General features: G+C 61.4%; 2 protein-coding genes across 10 annotated transcripts; both read right to left on the minus strand.

The window, feature by feature from the left end:
- Positions 1-900: 900 nt before the first annotated feature.
- Positions 901-9,879, minus strand: Tcirg1 (T cell immune regulator 1, ATPase H+ transporting V0 subunit a3). Of its 2 annotated transcripts, XM_040284008.2 has the most exons (21): positions 9,795-9,879; positions 7,726-7,846; positions 7,321-7,399; positions 6,398-6,618; positions 6,227-6,315; positions 5,864-5,990; positions 5,709-5,791; positions 5,444-5,537; positions 5,160-5,372; positions 4,818-4,962; positions 3,601-3,740; positions 3,371-3,528; positions 3,185-3,275; positions 3,019-3,096; positions 2,603-2,721; positions 2,310-2,523; positions 1,965-2,096; positions 1,701-1,811; positions 1,508-1,625; positions 1,131-1,308; positions 901-1,058 (listed from the first exon to the last, which is right to left on the minus strand). In XM_040284008.2, the coding sequence occupies exons 2-21, from the start codon at positions 7,840-7,842 to the stop codon at positions 980-982; spliced, it is 2,586 nt and encodes an 861-aa protein (XP_040139942.2). In that variant the 5' UTR covers positions 7,843-7,846; positions 9,795-9,879; the 3' UTR covers positions 901-979. The 2 variants fall into 2 exon arrangements, with proteins under 2 accessions (XP_040139942.2, XP_013217408.2); XM_013361954.4 differs by lacking the exon at positions 3,019-3,096.
- Positions 9,880-12,172: 2,293 nt separating this feature from the next.
- Positions 12,173-16,418, minus strand: Ndufs8 (NADH:ubiquinone oxidoreductase core subunit S8). 8 transcript variants are annotated; one of them, XM_005333327.5, is made up of 7 exons: positions 16,275-16,418; positions 15,293-15,350; positions 15,159-15,209; positions 14,331-14,420; positions 14,073-14,245; positions 12,460-12,588; positions 12,173-12,380 (listed from the first exon to the last, which is right to left on the minus strand). In XM_005333327.5, exons 2-7 carry the CDS (start codon positions 15,348-15,350, stop codon positions 12,249-12,251), a joined length of 633 nt encoding a protein of 210 aa, XP_005333384.1. In that variant the 5' UTR covers positions 16,275-16,418; the 3' UTR covers positions 12,173-12,248. The 8 variants fall into 8 exon arrangements, with proteins under 8 accessions (XP_005333384.1, XP_040139955.2, XP_013217521.1 ...); XM_040284021.2 differs by lacking the exon at positions 16,275-16,418 and adding an exon at positions 16,066-16,259; XM_013362067.4 differs by lacking the exon at positions 16,275-16,418 and adding an exon at positions 16,053-16,259.
- Between the last annotated feature and the right edge of the window lie 394 nt (positions 16,419-16,812).

Raw genomic sequence — 16,812 nt, forward strand, 5'->3', positions numbered from 1 at the left:
GGTCCCTTCACAGCCTGAACCTGTGTTGCCCCCCGCCCCCGCCCCAGCCATTGGTGGCCAGGCACTGCCGCCCCCTCTCTGGGCCCAGTCTTCCAGGCATGTGAACTACCACAGTCTCTTGGACGCCCACCTGGCCTCTGGGGTCCTCAACAGGACAGTCCAAGATCCAAGGGTCAGGCCCCTTTAGCAGCTGGCCACGGCCACAGCCACAGCCATCTCACTGTGCCCAGGGCAGCGCTGGCCTCAAAGCTGCCTTTGTTCTTGGTGCTCTAGCTGGAAGAACTACTTAGTAGCCTGTTGGCCTCTAAAGCACTGGCTTCGGCCTCCGCTGGCACAGCCAGAGGGGACTTGGGGAGGTCGAAGCCCACCCCCACCACTCATGCAGGGAGGAGACCAGGGAGGGATGAGATGATGGCCTTGGGATGGGGACTGAGCCCCCTTCTGACCCTCAGGGCCCTGGGCAAGTCTTCGCGACTCTGGACAGCCCCTGCCTTCCCCACAGGACTGTGGCCCTGGGTGGGTGACCCATGGTCCCATGTGGAGCAGCAGGCCAGGCTTGGTGTCCCTGCTGCTCCACTTCAGAGTGCCTCAACCTCTGGGAACCTGTACAAGGTGTGGAACAGAGGTGCCAGCCACTCTGCATACCTCCAAGGACAGGGACCTCACTCCCCTGGCCTGGCTGGAAAGACAGTCCAAGCTAGAATGTGTTGGAAATGTCCCTCCCTCCCCCTCCCCCGCAGTCTGGTTCTTTGCAGGTGTGTTTGTGGGGATCCTTGCCCCCCACAGAGGGAGTAAGGGAGACAGGTATAGGGACTGGTGGAGGCCGGCTGGCAGAGCCTGGTACCCAGGGCCCTGCCCTCCTGGTCTCAGTCCAGCCCCTGGGGGAGGAAGAGGCCTGGGTGCGGTTCCTGGGCCTGGGGCTCTTTATTCCTTTTCTGCCTTAGGAAGGTAAGGAGGAGGGCATGGCCCGCAGGGGGCGCTATTCGTCCTGGATGGCGAAGGTGAAGGGGCTCAGCTTGTAGCCCGTGCCTGCGTAGAACTTGTTCTGGAACTCCACCCTGGGGACCAAGGGGCAGGCTGGTCAGGGGAGCCCCCACCCATCCTGCCACCCAGCCACCCCGGGTACTCACCAGTGCAGCCGCAGGGCGTGCAGGAAGGCAGACAGCCCTTCCATTACCAGCAGGATGGCTACGGTCATCACTGCGAAGGCGGCAAAGACCAGGACCAGCACCACAGACACCACGCCCACCTCCCCGCACATGCGCAGGCCCACGCGCATCACCATGGCCCACAGCACCTCGGACAGCTCTGCGGAGGGAGAGGGCCGTGGGGTCAGGCAAGCGGGCACCCCCAGCCCCTGGAGGCCTCCCTGCTCAAGGGGCCCGGGAGGAATGCTGAGGCCCAGAGGGAAGGGCCCTGCCCAGGTCACCGAGACAGCTGCTGTGTGTGAGCTGGAGCAGGATGTGGGACACCCTGGCTGCCCACTCTGCTGCGGCAGACCACTTACGGGCGTGGGCCAGGCTCAGGGCCCAGAGGCGGAGGTAGGAGGCCGTGTTGGAGATGCAGCCCAGACAGAACTCGATGGTGTGGATGGCCTGGTGCATCAGGACCTCGGAGGCCACAAACTGGGGAAGGGTGGCAGTGAGAGGGCTGGCAGGGGCCGGCAGCCAGCTGCCCCCTCAAGGTGGCACTGCACCCACCTCGGCCTCCTCTTCACCCCCTGGGCACCTCGCCTTCTCCTCGTCAGAGCTCCAGCCCTTCTCGTAAGCATCGGAGGAGTCCACGCACCTGGCCTTGTCCTCATTGTTGTCCTGGAGATAGAGGGTGAGGAGCAGGCGGTGTCAGCAGCCCCAGCACCAGGAGAGGCCCATCCTGAGGGCCTGTTACCTGCCACGCTGGAACCCGTGGGGAAGACAGTGGCCTCGTCTACCAAACTCCCCTACCACGTGCTCCCAAGCAGCTACCTGTTGGCCCACAGCTGGCCTCGGTGAGTGGCGGCTTCGCTGCCACCGGTGCAGCAGGTACAAGGGTGTGCCCAGCAGCAGGACAGGCACCATGGCCAAGGCCAGGACCACCAATGCGTGCTGCACCACTTCCTGCAGCAGAGGTGAGTCACTCAGAAGTTTGGACCACCTCCCCTCTCCCAGGCACCCAGGGGCTCTCCTGCCCATCAGTCACTAACAGAGACTGTCCCTCTGTGGGGCCTCAGGCCCACACCATGTTTCTCAGACGAGGACCCTCTGACTCTGGGTGGCCCAGAGTCTGCAGGGTCTCCATGAGGGGTGTGAGCCACTGCCTGGCCAGCCCACCTGCCCAGAGTAGAGCGGCTGGTTGGTGGGGCTGCTGGAGAAGAGGAACATGTTGATAAAGTGGATGAGGATGCTGGGGGCAGAGGCAGCATGCGTGACGGTCACACACAGCCACTTGTAGATGACCAGGAAGACAAGGTAGCCAAAGAGGCCCAGCAGGAAGATGAGCTCAGGCATGGTCTCCAGCAGCAGCCGGTGCCCTTGGCGGAAGTGCCTGGGGGGAGCAGGCAGGGTCACTGGGACCACCCCGGCCCCGCCCAGCTGCACACACCCCCTGGCAACTCCGCCCTCACACGTGGTTGAAGACTCCGAGGAGCACCCCGAAGGCCATGTGGGTCACCCCCAGGATGACAGACATCTTCATCTTGAAGGAGTTGAGGAAGCTCAGGTGGTTGGTGGCCAGGCTCCAGACCTGGGTGGAGGGAGGGAGGGGCGGGCCACACTCAGGGAGCCCCTGCCTCCTGTTGCCCCGTTGGCCCCCTCAGGACTCTGCCACGGCCACGGGGGCCGAAGAGGGGGTGGTTGGCAACCAGAGCTCAAGCCCCAGCTCTTCCCAGCTGGGTGGCCTCGGGCCTGCAGCAGGGGCCTCAGTTTCCTAGTCTGTACCCGGGATCATGCTAATGGGCACCCAGGTTGTCACACAGACCACACAAGAAATCACTAAGGGCTCAGCAGTTCTAGGCAGCTGCTCCTACAGGCTTTTGCTTACCTGGTGATGGTGACAGGCCCAGCCAGGCAAGTGCTGGCTGTCCCCCGTGCCTGGCACACAGAAGAGGCTTGGCACCAGCTGCCACCGTTAGGAGTGAATGAGCTGAAGTCCCTGCCCAGTCTCCCTCTGGCCACCACCCACATGGTGCTGCAGCTGCAGGACTCACCGGGTCGATGCCAAAGGGGTAGGGTCCCAGGAAGACACCAGTGACATTGGGGTCCAGGGTGAGCAGTGGGTGGTGGGACAGGAACGCGTCACTGGGGCAATGGTGGGCAAGTGGTCAGGGCTGCACGGGGCCTGGGGGGCCACAGGACAGGCTGGGACCGAGGGTGGGCTGGGGCCTTGGCCTCACCTCCAGCCTGACTGGTTGGCCATGGCGGCCACGCTCCAGCCCGAGGGGAAGATGGTAGTGGCGCGGCTGAAGCACTCGTTGTAGATGAAGCCGGTGTAGATGGAGAACAAGCCCATGAGTAGGAGCAGGTAGCGGCCCCCAAAGAAGGTCTGCCAGATCTGGGGGTGACGTGGTCAGGGGATGCCCAGCCCCCCCACCCCGTCCGTCCACCAGGCGCCCCCGGCCCGCACCTCATTCTGCGCAGTCCTCACGGCTGGCCGGTTCTCCGCCAGCACCATGGCCAGGGCAAAGAGGAACATGAGCAGCCCGTGGCCCACGTCGCCAAACATGACGGCGAAGAGGAAGGGGAAGGTGATGATGGTGTAAGGAGCTGCAGGCAGGGGGTGCGGGTCAGCCAGGACTACACAGGAGCTGGCATCTGTTCCCTTGAGGACCACAGATGACAGAGGCCCCACCCCACCCCAAGCTTAGGAGCATTTGTGAGGCAGGGACACCACTTGGGATTTCAGCATTTGCCACTGGTCATCTCTGTGACCTTGGGCTTGCTGTTTAACCTCTCTGAGCCTGTTTCCCCATCTGTAAAACAGGGAGAAAGGCAGGACCACTTCACAAGGTATTATAAATGAGTGTCCCCGGGCAGGACCTGGCAGGCCACAGGTTCCCGACGAAAAATCAATTATTTATTTTTGAGACAGGGCCTCCTGTTGCCCAGGTTGATGTGGATCTCCTAGAGATGATACTCTCTCCTCGAGTAGCGGGGACTACAGGTGCGAGCCCCCACGCCTGGCTGCTGCTGTTATTTTTAAAGAGTGTTAAGCAGAACCACAGAAAGGACAGAGAGTCCAGAAGCAATCCTGGAGGCCACACAGAGTTCCAGAAGGCCAAACCAGTCAGTGAATCTCCCAAGTCCATTTCCCTTCAGTAAAATGGGGTAAGTTCTCATTTGGGTGCCAATTCTAATACAACCTACATGGGCTGAACAGTGACCCCCCCAAGATTTCCTGCATGCTAACTCCCAGGACCTCACCGGGAGAAGGGTTTTACAGAGGTGGTCAGAAAAGATGAGGCCATCAGGGTGGGCTCTAATCTAACAGGGCCAGTGACCTTATGAGTAGGGAAATTTGGACAGAGGCGGACACAAAGGGTGGATCCCATGTGGTTGTGAAGATGGCCACCTACAGGCCCAGGACGAGGCCCACAAGGTTCCCCTTCACGGTCTCAGAAGGAACCTGCCTACCGACCCTTGAACTTGGACCTCCAGCCTGCTGGACCACAAGGCTGCAGCCCCCCCACTGGGACTAGCTGCACCACCAACAGCCCCACAGACGTGAGGAGGAGGGAGCCCCCCACCCCACCCAGGCCTGCACTCCATGGGGCAGCTGGGCCTCCCCAAGGCCCAGGCAGAGGGTCCAAGGGCTGTCCAGGGCGAGGGCCCCGTGGCTCTCACCAGGGTTGACCTCCTGGTAGCAGCCCACGCCGTAGGCATCCACGATGCTCTGGAAGCTGGCCGTGAAGCGGTTGGTGCGGATGAGGGTCGGGGGCATGTCCCTGCTGGAGATGCGGTGAGCCACGGCACTCACCCCCGCCTCGCTCTGGAATTCCCAGGAAAGAGAGATGGATGAGAGGGATGCGGAGCCTCGGGGACCCTGGGCTGACCCCTTGGAGGAGGTGGCTGGGAGGAGAGGGAACCCCCTCCCCCGGGGCAAAGGTGCTGAGAAAGGAGGGCGATGAGACAGAGGAGGGGTCTGCGGCAGCGGTGGAGTGGGCAAGCCCAGAGCCCGCTGCTCACCGAGCTCTCCCGCAGCGCCTGCTGCAGGGCGGGCAGGTCTTGCGTGGCACACCAGGCCTCCGCGACGAGGCACTTGTGCGTGCTGCTCACGCTGCACTGGTTGAGGGCCAGGTACACTGCCTTCATCTTGTGGACCTGCACCAGCCCCCGTGGCAGCAGCTGCTGCACCTGGCCCAGCACCTGGCTCAGGAACCCTTCTGTCTCCCGGAGGACCTGGGGCCAGAGCGAGTGGTCAGCAGGGGCTGGGCAGGAGGCGGGCAGGGGCCGGTTGGGTGGGCACCCACCTCCTGCAGCTCCTGGCTCTGCTGCTGCAGCTGCTGCAGGGTCCCATGCCGGGCCGCCTCTTCCTCCAGGAATGGGAAGATGTAGCAGTGGAAGCTGATTGGGACGGGGGACAGTCAGAAGGGAGCTTGCCAGGAGGGTGAAGGTGACATGGAGGGTCCTGGGCACACAGGGCGGGCAAATGCCCAACCCAAGCAGGGAGGGCTCTGAGCAGGCAGAGGCTTGCTGATCCAGGGTGGGGGCAGCCGGTGTGAGCGGGTGGCTCACCAGTCCGTAATCTTGCGGATCTTCTGTCCAATCTGCTCACCCCAGTAGGAGATGAGGAAGGTCATCCAGGTCACAGGCTCACCCTGAGGGAGGGCTCAGGTCACCCTGGACTTCTGGTTCCGCCCAGGATAGCCCGGCAGGCCCCTCCAGCTCACCGTCAGCGGGTCCTCCAGCTGCCTGTCGGCCTCTCGGAAGCTGGCGATGAGGAAGCCGCGGCAGGCTCTCCACAGCAGGCGCTCCAGGGCCGCAGCCTTGCGGGGCTCCACGGCACCTGCCACAAAGCTGCCAGCCAGGAATGGAGGCGCTTCCAACCTCCCACCACCCTGGCCCGAAAAGGCAGGAGACCCCAGTGCAGGGCCAGAAGGGTAGAAACCTCCCAGGGCAGGGCCTGGGAGGAGGCAGAGGGCGAGCTGAGCCCCAGGGAGCACAGGGCCAGGCCCGCAGAGGGCCTGACCTGCCTCCACCTGGGGTCAGAGCTGGGGCTGCTGGGAAAGGACAAGAGGTCCTCCCTCACTCACTTGACCCTCAGGTCCTGGTGCGGTCCCTGGCGAGGCGGGAGCAGGGGAGTTCTCTCTGAAGAGGGCCCATCGGTGTGGGCAGCGGCCGGCTAGGAGTGGGAGACACCGTGAACCTGGGCGCATGTGGGGTCTGCACACCTTCCCCGCCAACCCCCCCAGGCCGCAGCTGACCGGAGGGCCGTGGTTCTGCTGCAGCACGGCCGAGTGGAGCTGCAGCTGGTGCAGCTGGGTCCGCAGGGCCTGGTGGTTGCCCTGTACATCCCGCAGCTCCTGGGCCAGGCGCTCTGTCTCTTCCTGGATGCGCAGTAGGTCACGTGGCGGGGGTGCTGGCAGCCTCCCTTCGGGAGGGGGCAGTGCCAGGCCAGCCCGCCGCACCTGCTCCTCTAGGAAGGCTGAGCACAGAGGGCAGGTTTAGCAGAGGCCACACCCGCTAATATCCACTACTAGCTAAGGACTGGCCACATCTGGAGGATTCCAAGTGCACCCCAAACTCTACTGCCACCTGCTAACTAATTCACCAAGCCTGTGAGCCCCAGAAACAAAACAGCCCAAACCCCTGTCCCCAAAGTTCTGCTCCCTCCCTGGGTGACTCTGTGTTCCTATCTCTTGGCCACTGCCCAGCCCAGGGACAGAGCCTCACTGAGGTCAGCCTGCAGGCCTGATCACTCTAAAGCTGTTGGTCAGACTAACAGGCCATAAAATAAAACCTATTCCATCCTCCCAGTCAGGAGGCAGGGGCTGGACGTTGGCCACAGGCACCTCCTGGAGATTGCCATGGTGGGTCCAGGAAGCCGCTCTGCTTTGAGGAGTCCAGCCCTACACCCTGGCCTCCGTCCACCCGGTCCATCACTTAGGAGTAAGCTCTGTCCATGCCCTTCACCTGCTGAGAACCCTCATGGCTCCCAAAGTCCACAGGACAAAATTCCCACGCTCCCCCAAACCAGCCCTCGCCTGGGCCCTCTGCACAGCCCACCCAGGTCCAGTCCCAGGAGCACCCACAGATGGGGGCCTGCCTGCACCTCCTTCCTGTCTCTACCTGCCCGCCCAGGGCCACGTCCATAAAGCCAGCCTGGGATGGGCCCGGGCCAACTCACTGAAGGTCTTCTCCAGCTCCTCACAGCGCCGAATGTCCACTGTGAAGCGCCTCTGGAAGGCGCTCACCGACTCATTGAGCTGCGGTTGCCACATGGAAGGGTCAGTGTGTTCAGAGAGAGGCCCAGGGAGTTCCCCCCTGGGCCAAGGCCTCTCTCTCCTCAGGCCTTAGCCACCTTCTTCAGAAAGGGGCTGAGTAGCCCATGAGCCTCCAGATCCCCATGTGCCTGGGGGCCTCAGGTGTGGGCTTCCTGAGGACAAAGGACCTATGGCCAGGGCTTCTGGGATGCATGTGGGACCAGGGGCGATTCTGGGACAGGTGGGTCCCCATCTAGGCCTAGATCCCAGCCCACCCCAGCAGCAAGGCCCCAGGATGAAGGCCTTCCCCCGGCCCTGGCCCCACTCACGTCTCTGAACTCCACGAGCCCCAGCTCGCCCAGCTGGCTCACACAGGCGTAGGCAGCAGCCGTGGGCAGGAAGAGCTGGACCAGGACCACCTCCTCACTCCGGAACATGGAGCCCATGGTGCTGTGGGGGGGTGAGGTCAGGGCAAGCCACGAAGGCTCCCAACCCAGCTGGCACCTCCTAAAGCTCTGTCCATGTACTTCAGAGTTGTGACTACTGTCCCCATGTGACCGAAGGGGAAAACTGAAGCCCAGGAAGGGGCAGTTAGGTGCTGAGATCACACAGGAAGTAAGCGCCACAACTGGGCATGAGGCCAGCCCAGCCTCAAGCTCTCTCAGCAAGCCCACCTGCCTCCACCCTGTCCCTTGTACCCACCCCAGCACTGGGGTGACACTGGCTCTGCTCACCCCTCTGTTCATGCTCTGTCTGCCCTCACCTGAGTCCTGCCTATCGCTAGCACCCCAGGCAAAGGGCTGCCCCCAGGCTTGCCTTTATTTATCCAAACATCAACTGTGACAAGTGACACACCAGGCCTGGAGGGACTTGTCCTCAGGATAGCTAGCGCCCTCCCACCTTCCTGTAGTCTGAGCCCGTCGGGTGGGCGGCTCGACTTGTTCTGCGGGGACTCAGCAGGGCAACAGAGACTGGCTGGGAAGGGTGTCTTCAGGGGTGGAGCCGTCCCGAAGCCCCAGGCTGCCTGGCTGTACCCATCGCCCCTGGGGACTCCTGGGGACTCGGGACAGGCTTCCAGGTGTTGAAACCAACAAAAACGAAACTGAAATGGCAGGAAGGGCCTGGCAGCGCCTTGCTCAAACACGGGCAGGGAGAGGGGCAGGGTGGCCTCCAGTTGGCCCTGCAGATAACCTGCTGGAGTCAGGACCCCTCTGCCTGCTGCGCCCACTACTCTCCGGTCCCAGGGTCCCTCAGTTTCCTGAGCTCTCTAGGTAGCAGGGAGACAGACATGGTTGAGGACCACCCTTCACCCCCTGGGGAGACTAGTGTGCTCTGCCTGCTGTGTGGACATGACCTACATGTCCCTGGGCCTGGTTTCCGTAATTCTGAATAGGAAACCACAGGCCCGTTCACAGCCTGGGAAAGGAGGGAACTCTGAGGGCAGGCATCAGGGGCTGCAGAAGGGCAGGTTCCTGAACTGCAAAGGATGGGCAGGAGGGCCTGGCTTTCATCATCCAAGGACATGACTCCGGCCATGGGCAGAGGGCCAGGAACCAGGACTGGGGGCCTTACCCAGGTTGTGACACTGTGTCACACTGTGTGACATTAAGCAAGTCACTTGCCCTCTCTGGACCTCTACTTCCTCTTTGGGACTTGGCCACCCCCACAGATATGAGATGACAAAAATAACCAGAGACCCCCATCTGTCCCCTTCACCCACACCAACTCACACTAATCCCTGATGGTGATGCTGGGGGAGGGGCGATGGAGCCCTGTCTTAAAGGGGGGTCAACTGAAGCCGGGAGAAGCAAGGCCCAACATAACATGACCAGCTGGTGGCCAAGCCAGGGAGGAGCCAGGACCACCAGGGCTGCAGGCTTGGCAGTCCCAGCTCAGAGCGGGGCTGCAGACCTGGCCTCCGCTGGCTAGCCCCGTCCCTGTTCCCCCTGGCCCCTGCCCTAGCCAGGGGAGACCCTGCCAGACCACAGAGCGCCTCCAGCCACCGCGTGGTCTGCAGAGTTCAGAAGCAGCGACTCCTCTCCCAGCCTCTGGCCCCGGACTGCCAACCCTCCCTCCACTGGCGGGCTTGGGCTCTGCCACTTCCTAGTTGGGGGAGCTTTGCTTCCCTCATCTGTAGAATGCATCCCGCCCTCTGAGCAAGGCGCAGCGGGAAAACTCTGAGCGCAGGCCGGCAGGGGCGCCTTGAAAGTTGCTGGGGACCCACACCCATCTTCCTGCCCCTCCTGATCGTCTCTTCTGCTCCGCCTGACGCCGCCGGCGGCCGCCAGCACAGCCTCCTCGACCCAGCTAGGTGGGGCGCCGGGACACCTTTCCGGGGCAGGGGCGCGGGTGGCAGGCGGAGCCGCGCCCCACACACCCCTCCGGGGCGGGCACTCACCCTGCGCGCCGCGCCGCTTCGCTCTCTGCAGGGGCTATGCACCCTGCCGCGGTGCGCTTGCGGCTCGCGAGGGCCCAGGGGCGGGGCCCGGGACGCCCCGCCCACGCCCCGCCCACGCCCTTCCGAGTCCGGCGCGGGAGGTTCGGGGACTGTTCAGGCGCGTGGGCCGCTTAATCACGGCGGAGAGTGGAGATAACTGACCAGCGGCGCCGGGAGGCCCGGGAGGCGCCAGCCTAGGGAATGGGATTCCCACGCCCCTCCCACCTGAAGGGCTCGTTGGACCTAAGGCCCTAGGGTCCAGACCCTGGCCCTCCCCAGCACGCAACGACTCATTCACCCTTTCTGCTTCTGACCCCCCAGGATAGGAGGCTGAGCCAGGAGGGCTGTGCCCTTGCGGGGATGGGGTGGCTGCCCAGAGCACAGCAGATTCATTTGTGGCTGGACACATACTGTACAGGGGTGTCCTGTGATCTTGCTTCAAATCATCTGCATGAGAACTGTCAGTTCCAGTGCTTGGAAACTTAGTTGGGACTCACCACCAGGGCTGGACTGTACCCACTGGGGACCAGAGGGAGGACGGACCCTTAGCCCTGGTGATCCTTGAATCACACTCAGTGAGCGAGGGCCTAGAGGGTAGGAGTGTGGGGGAGAAGCCCAGAACTACACCTGGAAACAGTCACCAGCGCGGTCAGCATCCTCAGGAAATTGAGACATGTGCTTCGACTCATCAGTGGGATAAGAAGGGCCTTCACTACAACCAACCAGAGTGCCAAGGGCCCAGGTCAATCCTTGGGAGTGCAGAGGAAACCAGAACTCTACCATGGTCACAAAACCATGTTATGGATACACTCCTGAGGCCACCACATACCTCAGATCAGTGAGAACCTGGTTACCTGCTGATGCAGCTGCCCCAGGTCTAATTCAAGGTGCTAATGGTGGCTGGGAAACTAAATAGAAGTGGCCTGCCCCAAATTCTTGGCTGTTGGTGGGGCCCAAGCAGAGCCTGAGTCACTTTTGTATCAGGAGATGACAAAAGCCAGCCTGGGAACTAGGCCAGGTGTTAGTAGGGGATCTGAGCAAAAGGACTCCTGGGAATGGACTGGGGGCTGGGCTTCAGTGCTATAGGTTGTGGGAGACCAACCTTACATGTGACTGAGTCACACTCCCCGGCTGGGTGCTGAGGCGCTCAGTCACAGAAATGTGGCAGAGCTTTCCCCACCCTTCTTGGGTTTGAGGGTCAGTGTCTTGCTACAGCCCCTTGGGTGAAGCTATGCTCACCTGTCCCTTTGTGATATAACCCTTGCCCTGTTTAGGGTAGAATCATCCCTGGAAGTGCCTTGTGTGTGTCCCCTTCTCTTACTGTGTGCTTGGGTGTGGCCTACCCAGGTGTCAGTCAACCTGTTAACAGTAGACAGGCCCCCTGAAACCTGACCCCTTGCCTCATTTGAATAGCTTCTCACTCTCTCTCTTCCTGTGGACCCTTAAGGTCAGAGGAGCGGTCACAGCGACCCCAAAGAAAAAGGTTCTTTGGTCTCTTGTGTGGTTATTTTGCGCAGCCCCGTCAGCCCAGTTCAACTGGAGTGACCCCTGAGCCCGAGAACAGAAACCGGCAGCTGGTCTTCTCAACGCCTCCAAGTCCAGCGAGGAGACGGCGCACTCGGGCATTTCCCACACCATTGTCCATAAAACACCTCCTTGCTTTCCGAGATACATCTTTGGAGATCAGCATTTTGCAAAAAACATTTTTGCAATTGATGGGGGAGGGGACTCAAGGCCTCTCAGACCCGAGTAAGTCACTGGATATGTGCTCAGTGACCTGAATAGTCACTTCACCTTGTAAGCGCCTCCCTACAATGCTTAGCACCAAGTTCAGGGGCTGCTTTGGCTGGTACATTGGCTCTGGGCCTGTGTATAGCTCAGGGAGCTACCTGCCTTAGTGGGACTGCAAACCGGGAAGTTGTGAGCCAGCAGTCTGTTTGGGGAACTTGGGGAGAAAAGGGGATGTGTTTGGAGGAAGGGCCAGCTCAGAGGCAGCAGGGCCTTGTCATCTGCTCGTGACTATCACCTCAGAGCAGGCTTCCCCTATTCCCAAGAACACCAATTGTGGGGGTAGCAGGGCCAAGGTGACCTTTGGCATTGCTCACCTTGGGGAAGGTATGTAGGTATCAGGGAGGTTGTGGCCTCTGGTGACCAGGAAGAGGCTCTGATGGGCCCATGGAACCATACAGGAAGGCTGGGCCAACCCTGCTGGGCTGATGGAACCCACAGGAAGAATGAAGCTGGTGGACCAGGCCCTCATCTGGCTGGAGGAATCCAGAGACCTTGGGCTGGCAGGGGACAGTTCCACCCTGGACACTGGATGCATGACAGGAGGCAGCTAGGGAGAGCAGGCTCTTTTATTGGGCAGCAGGGCCTGGGGCTGAGCTGGGGGGCTGAGCTGGGCGGGCGGGCACGTCACCGGTAGAGGTAGTCGGCCTGGATGTTGGCGGCGATCTCAGCCTCCCACTTGTCCCCATTGTTGAGCAGCTTCTCCTTGTTGTACAGTAGCTCCTCGTGGGTCTCCGTGGAGAACTCGAAGTTTGGACCCTGTGGTGGGGCAGAGGTCCAGCCAGGTCAGACCCCTCCCAGGACCTCTGCCCAGCTCCCCCACCTGGGGCCCACTTACCTCAACAATGGCGTCCACAGGGCAGGCCTCCTGGCAGAAGCCGCAGTAGATGCACTTGGTCATGTCGATGTCGTAGCGGGTGGTCCGGCGGCTGCCATCAGCCCTGGGCTCAGCCTCGATGGTGATGGCCTGGGGGGAGTGGCCACTGGTCACCGTCACACTGCCAGCCATGTCCTGGCCCCAGGTCCAACCCATGTGGGGCTGGTTCCTATCCTTGGTGTCTACGCAGATGCCTCTGCCCCTTACCACCCCTCCTAAGGGGCAGCCCTCACACCTGCCACACCAGCTTCTGTTTCTCTCAGCTCCTGCCTCAGAAACATCTTGCTCTTTGTTAATTAACTGCCTTATCTCCTGCCTCAGAATGGCCCCCCAGGGCCAGGCTGGAGGCCCCCTTCACTGCAGATTAGCCCTAGGGCCTGGCCCTGTAGAGAGTGCCCAGTGACTACCTGCTGTGTGGCAGCTCTCTGCCTTAGGTCTACTAATCCTCAGCTGATGGATGATAAAGCTGAGGCTGAGGGGTTTCTGTGCACCACGTGTGTGCCAGCTGGGAGAAAGAAAGGCGGCCTAGGGCCTCCCGAGCAGGAGGACCCTCAAGGATGCTCAGACCCTCCTGCAGACCTCCAGGAGAGCCGCACTCACTACTCACAGCGGGACCTTTAGCTGTAGCCTCATCTTTCTATGCCTGTAAAAATGGACACATAACCTCTATCTGCTTGCATTATTAACGATTAAATGAGATGATGGAAGGCGTGAGCTCAGTGCATGCTTGTCTGTGACCAGCACTCACTACCCAGAAGCCATGACTGCACTGGGGACTGAACCAAGGGGCACTTGTCACCGAGACACATCCCAAGCCCTTTTTTTGCTTTTTGAGACAGTCTCTCTCTAAACTGCTGAGGTTGGTCTTGAACTTGCTGTCCTCCTGCCTCAGCTTCCCAAGTCTCTGGATGACAGGCGTGGGCTGTAGCCACGCTTGTTGCATGAGGACACTCCTGTGCGCTCCCAGGCAGTGGGTGGAGGAGAAGCATCAAAGCCACAGCTCTCAGCCTGGAGGTCCTGGGAGTGGTCTAGGAGAGACTAGCTAGGATGTGGCCAGGAGCCACCCTGAGCCACAGATATTGGAAGGTGACCGCTGTGTGGACCAAGTGAGGACAGTCTGCTGGGCTCCTGCTGGGCACACCAGGGTCTGAAGCATCTGCATCTCTGTTTCCATCCCAAGAGCCCCTCCTCTAGGGAATCCTCCACCACCCAAAGCCAGAGCTGCCAGGGCCGGCCGCCAGGGATGGGGCCTCTGTCTGTGGGTCCAGCCCAGGGTAGGCACACACACAGAGCTCCTGGAGCTGATGCTACATCTGGGGAAAAGTGGACACCTCAGGCGCCACCCCAACGATCCTAGGCCCAAACCTCACACTGCTGACCGACCGAGTCAAGCACCACACATGCCACCCAGCCACACAGGCTGAAGGCTGGCCTCTGCTGCCACGCTGCTGCCCACGACACTCAGGCAACAAGGCCATCAGACCCACTCCTGGGGAGGGGGTGCAGGGTCAGGCAGGAAAGGGACTGTCCATCAGGTTGCCTGTCCTCGCTCCAGGGGCAGGGGCTGGGCTCACCTGGGCAGGGCAGACGGCCTCACAGAGCTTGCAGGCGATGCAGCGCTCCTCCCCAGATGGGTAGCGGCGCAGCGCGTGCTCCCCACGGAAGCGCGGGCTCAGCGGGCCCTTCTCAAATGGGTAGTTGATGGTGGCTGGCTCCCGGAACATGTAGCTCAGGGTCATGCCCAGGCCTGTGGGCAGTACAGGCATGTGTGTGGGCCGTCTTCCTCCCCAGCACAGCCTTGCCCGTTCTGTCCTCACCCCACCAGGACCCACCTCGGAAGAGCTCAGTCCACATCAGGGTCCTCGCTGCCCGGTCGGTTATTGACTTCATGTCCATCTCGGGCTCCTGCAGGTTCACATACTCTGCGGGGTGGCAGGCACGGGCCATGACAGGAGGTTCGGGAGTCCAGCTCAGGGAGGTGAGGCCTGGCCTCACTCCTAGGCGTACCATTAGGCTCCCAGGGCCTGGTCATTCCCCACCCTTTCCCTAGCTTCCGCAAGGACCTGGGACGTCAGCCTGGACCTAGGCAGGCCTTACTCACTCCTCCCTGTGCCTAGGTGACCCTTGAGCCCACAAGAACCCTCAAGCAAGGCTTTAAAGAGGAGCACGAGTGGGTGAGAGGCTTGGCCCCCACCTTCATGAGCAATCCCAATGCAGAGGAACAGGCACCCATGACTCACACCACAGGCCCCACTCAGAAGAGCACTGCCACCACTCTCCCCCACCCTGACCCGGCAGGACTGCTCCCAAGAATCTCAGCCCATCTCTATCATCATCGTTTGTTTTTTTCGGTACTGCGGATTGAACCTAGGAGCACTTTACCACTGAGTTACACCCCAACCATTTTTATTTTTATTTTGAGACAGGGTCTCACTAAGTTGCACAGGCTGGCTTCGAACTTGTGATCCTCCTGCCTCAGCCTCCTAGGATTGCTGGGATGACAGGTGTGCACTACCACGCCCAGCGTCATCCTCGGTTTTTGAGGGGAAACTGAAGCTCAGGAAGGGCCCAGGCACAGCCAGGACCACAATGGTGTCCTCCCTGGCCTCTGGCAGGGTCTCCATCAGGAAACCTAGGCTGGAGGCCGCCCCACTACTCACTGTAGGTTGCTGCCACTGTGCTGCTGTGAAGGCTCCGGCCACTGGGATGTCCTACAAGGAAGGGGTGATGATGTGCTGTGATCTTAGGACAGAAGGGGCTTTCCCACCCCCAGGGAAGGCTCCCTTGGTCCCACCTGTGCGCGCAAACTGGGCCAGGGCCCGCAGCAGCGTAGGCATGGTCAGGCAGCGCATCTGAGGGCGTAAAAAGGAAGGAAAGTGCAAGATTGAAAACTGACCTTCCAGGACCCCTGGCACTTGCCCCAGGGCCAGTGGTGCCATCCTATGCCCTCACACTCCATTCCCACGATGGCCATCTTGTTCCCAGGCACATGTCTTCCAGCCCTCCAACCTGATGCAGCTCCGCTGCGCTAAAGCTCTGGGAATTCTATGGGCCCTAAGTTCCTTCTACATCTCTCCCGGCCCTGATTTGTCCTCACAAAATAACAAGGCCAACCACCACCAGCCTGCACTGCAAGTTAACTCTGCCCCAGGTTCTACGTGAGGACACTCAGGAACTGTCAGTTGTCCTTGTGAAGTGACTCCCCCAGTCCCACAACAGGGGAGCTTCAGGGCTGGAAGCCACCTCCCGCTGGAAACCCTCTCCCAGCTCCCCGCTCCCAGGCCCTTCTAGAGCTGTCCCCCAGCATACTGAGTGACCTAAGGTAGGTGATGCCACCTGGTCTCTGACTTCTGACCTGCAAATTAGGGGGTCATGAGATTTATATATTGGGACTCATACACCCCAAAGGGTGAGTCCAGAGCCTGGCACTTCGCCAGAGCCCAAAAGGGACCCTCCAGGCCTATGACCTCTAGCGGGCCCACTCTTTTGACCAATGGCTACAGTCCCAGGCACCCAACCCACCACCTTCTCCGACCTTCCCCATGACCTCTGACCCCAAGGACGCACGCAGGAAGACGCGGGCAGGCAGCGCATGCGCCGCGAGAATGCCAGCTTCCCGGTCGGCCCGCGACACGTGAAGGGCGCAGAGGCCACGGGTCCTAAAGGGCCTAGATGAAGCGTGGGCACAGAGTTTGCGGGACTGACGGAGACACCACACTCGCCCCCGACGCTGCGCTGCCCAGCCAGGCCTTCACGGCCGAGCCCCGGGCACCCACCTCGAAGCGCTGCCTCTCCTTCCGTAGCCGAGCAGGCTGGTCAGCGAGAGGCGGAGCCTATCCCTGGGACATAGCCATTGGGTCGGCTGGTTTTGCCTTTTCCGCGGTGACCTCCGTGCTGTGCCCTTATTGGCCAGTGGTTCTGCCGGAGGAGGCGGGATCTAGAAGCATCTTTCCTCTGATTGGCTGCGCAAAAGCAGGCGTGTGAAGTTGGGAAGGGCGCCGCCATGTTGGTTCAGAAAGACCAATACCCGAGGACCTCCGAGTGCTGGAGGCGGGACGTCCGGGGCGTGGCTTAGGGAGAGGTGCGGGAGTGCTGTAGGCGGGGGAGCCGGAGGGCTAGGTGACGCCGCTGTCACCGCGGCGGCGACCCCGGGCGCTGACGCTGGACTCGTGCGACTTCATCTAGTTCTCAGAGCTCAGTCTGGAGAAACGTTACTATTACTTCTCAGATGAGGAAGCGAGGCGGGGAAGTGACAGGCCGCCGAGGAGCGGCGTGCGGTCTGCACCTGGACCGGTGGGCCTCGGGACCCGCCTC

Source organism: Ictidomys tridecemlineatus, chromosome 4, assembly GCF_052094955.1.
Source record: "Ictidomys tridecemlineatus isolate mIctTri1 chromosome 4, mIctTri1.hap1, whole genome shotgun sequence".
NCBI lineage: Eukaryota > Metazoa > Chordata > Mammalia > Rodentia > Sciuridae > Ictidomys > Ictidomys tridecemlineatus.

Coding starts and splice junctions, on each gene's coding strand:
- Ndufs8 (XM_005333328.5), bottom strand. CDS start 16,092: ATGCGCTGCCTGCCCGCGTCTTCCTGCGTGCGTCCTTGGGGTCAGAGG. Junction 14,246..14,330: donor GTGGACTGAGCTCTTCCGAG/GTGGGTCCTGGT, acceptor TACTGCCCACAG/GCCTGGGCATGACCCTGAGC. Junction 12,589..14,072: donor AGGCCGTCTGCCCTGCCCAG/GTGAGCCCAGCC, acceptor CACTCCCCCCAG/GCCATCACCATCGAGGCTGA.
- Tcirg1 (XM_040284008.2), bottom strand. CDS start 7,842: ATGGGCTCCATGTTCCGGAGTGAGGAGGTGGTCCTGGTCCAGCTCTTC. Junction 3,276..3,370: donor GCCAACCAGTCAGGCTGGAG/GTGAGGCCAAGG, acceptor CCATTGCCCCAG/TGACGCGTTCCTGTCCCACC. Junction 2,524..2,602: donor CTCGGAGTCTTCAACCACGT/GTGAGGGCGGAG, acceptor TGCTCCCCCCAG/GCACTTCCGCCAAGGGCACC.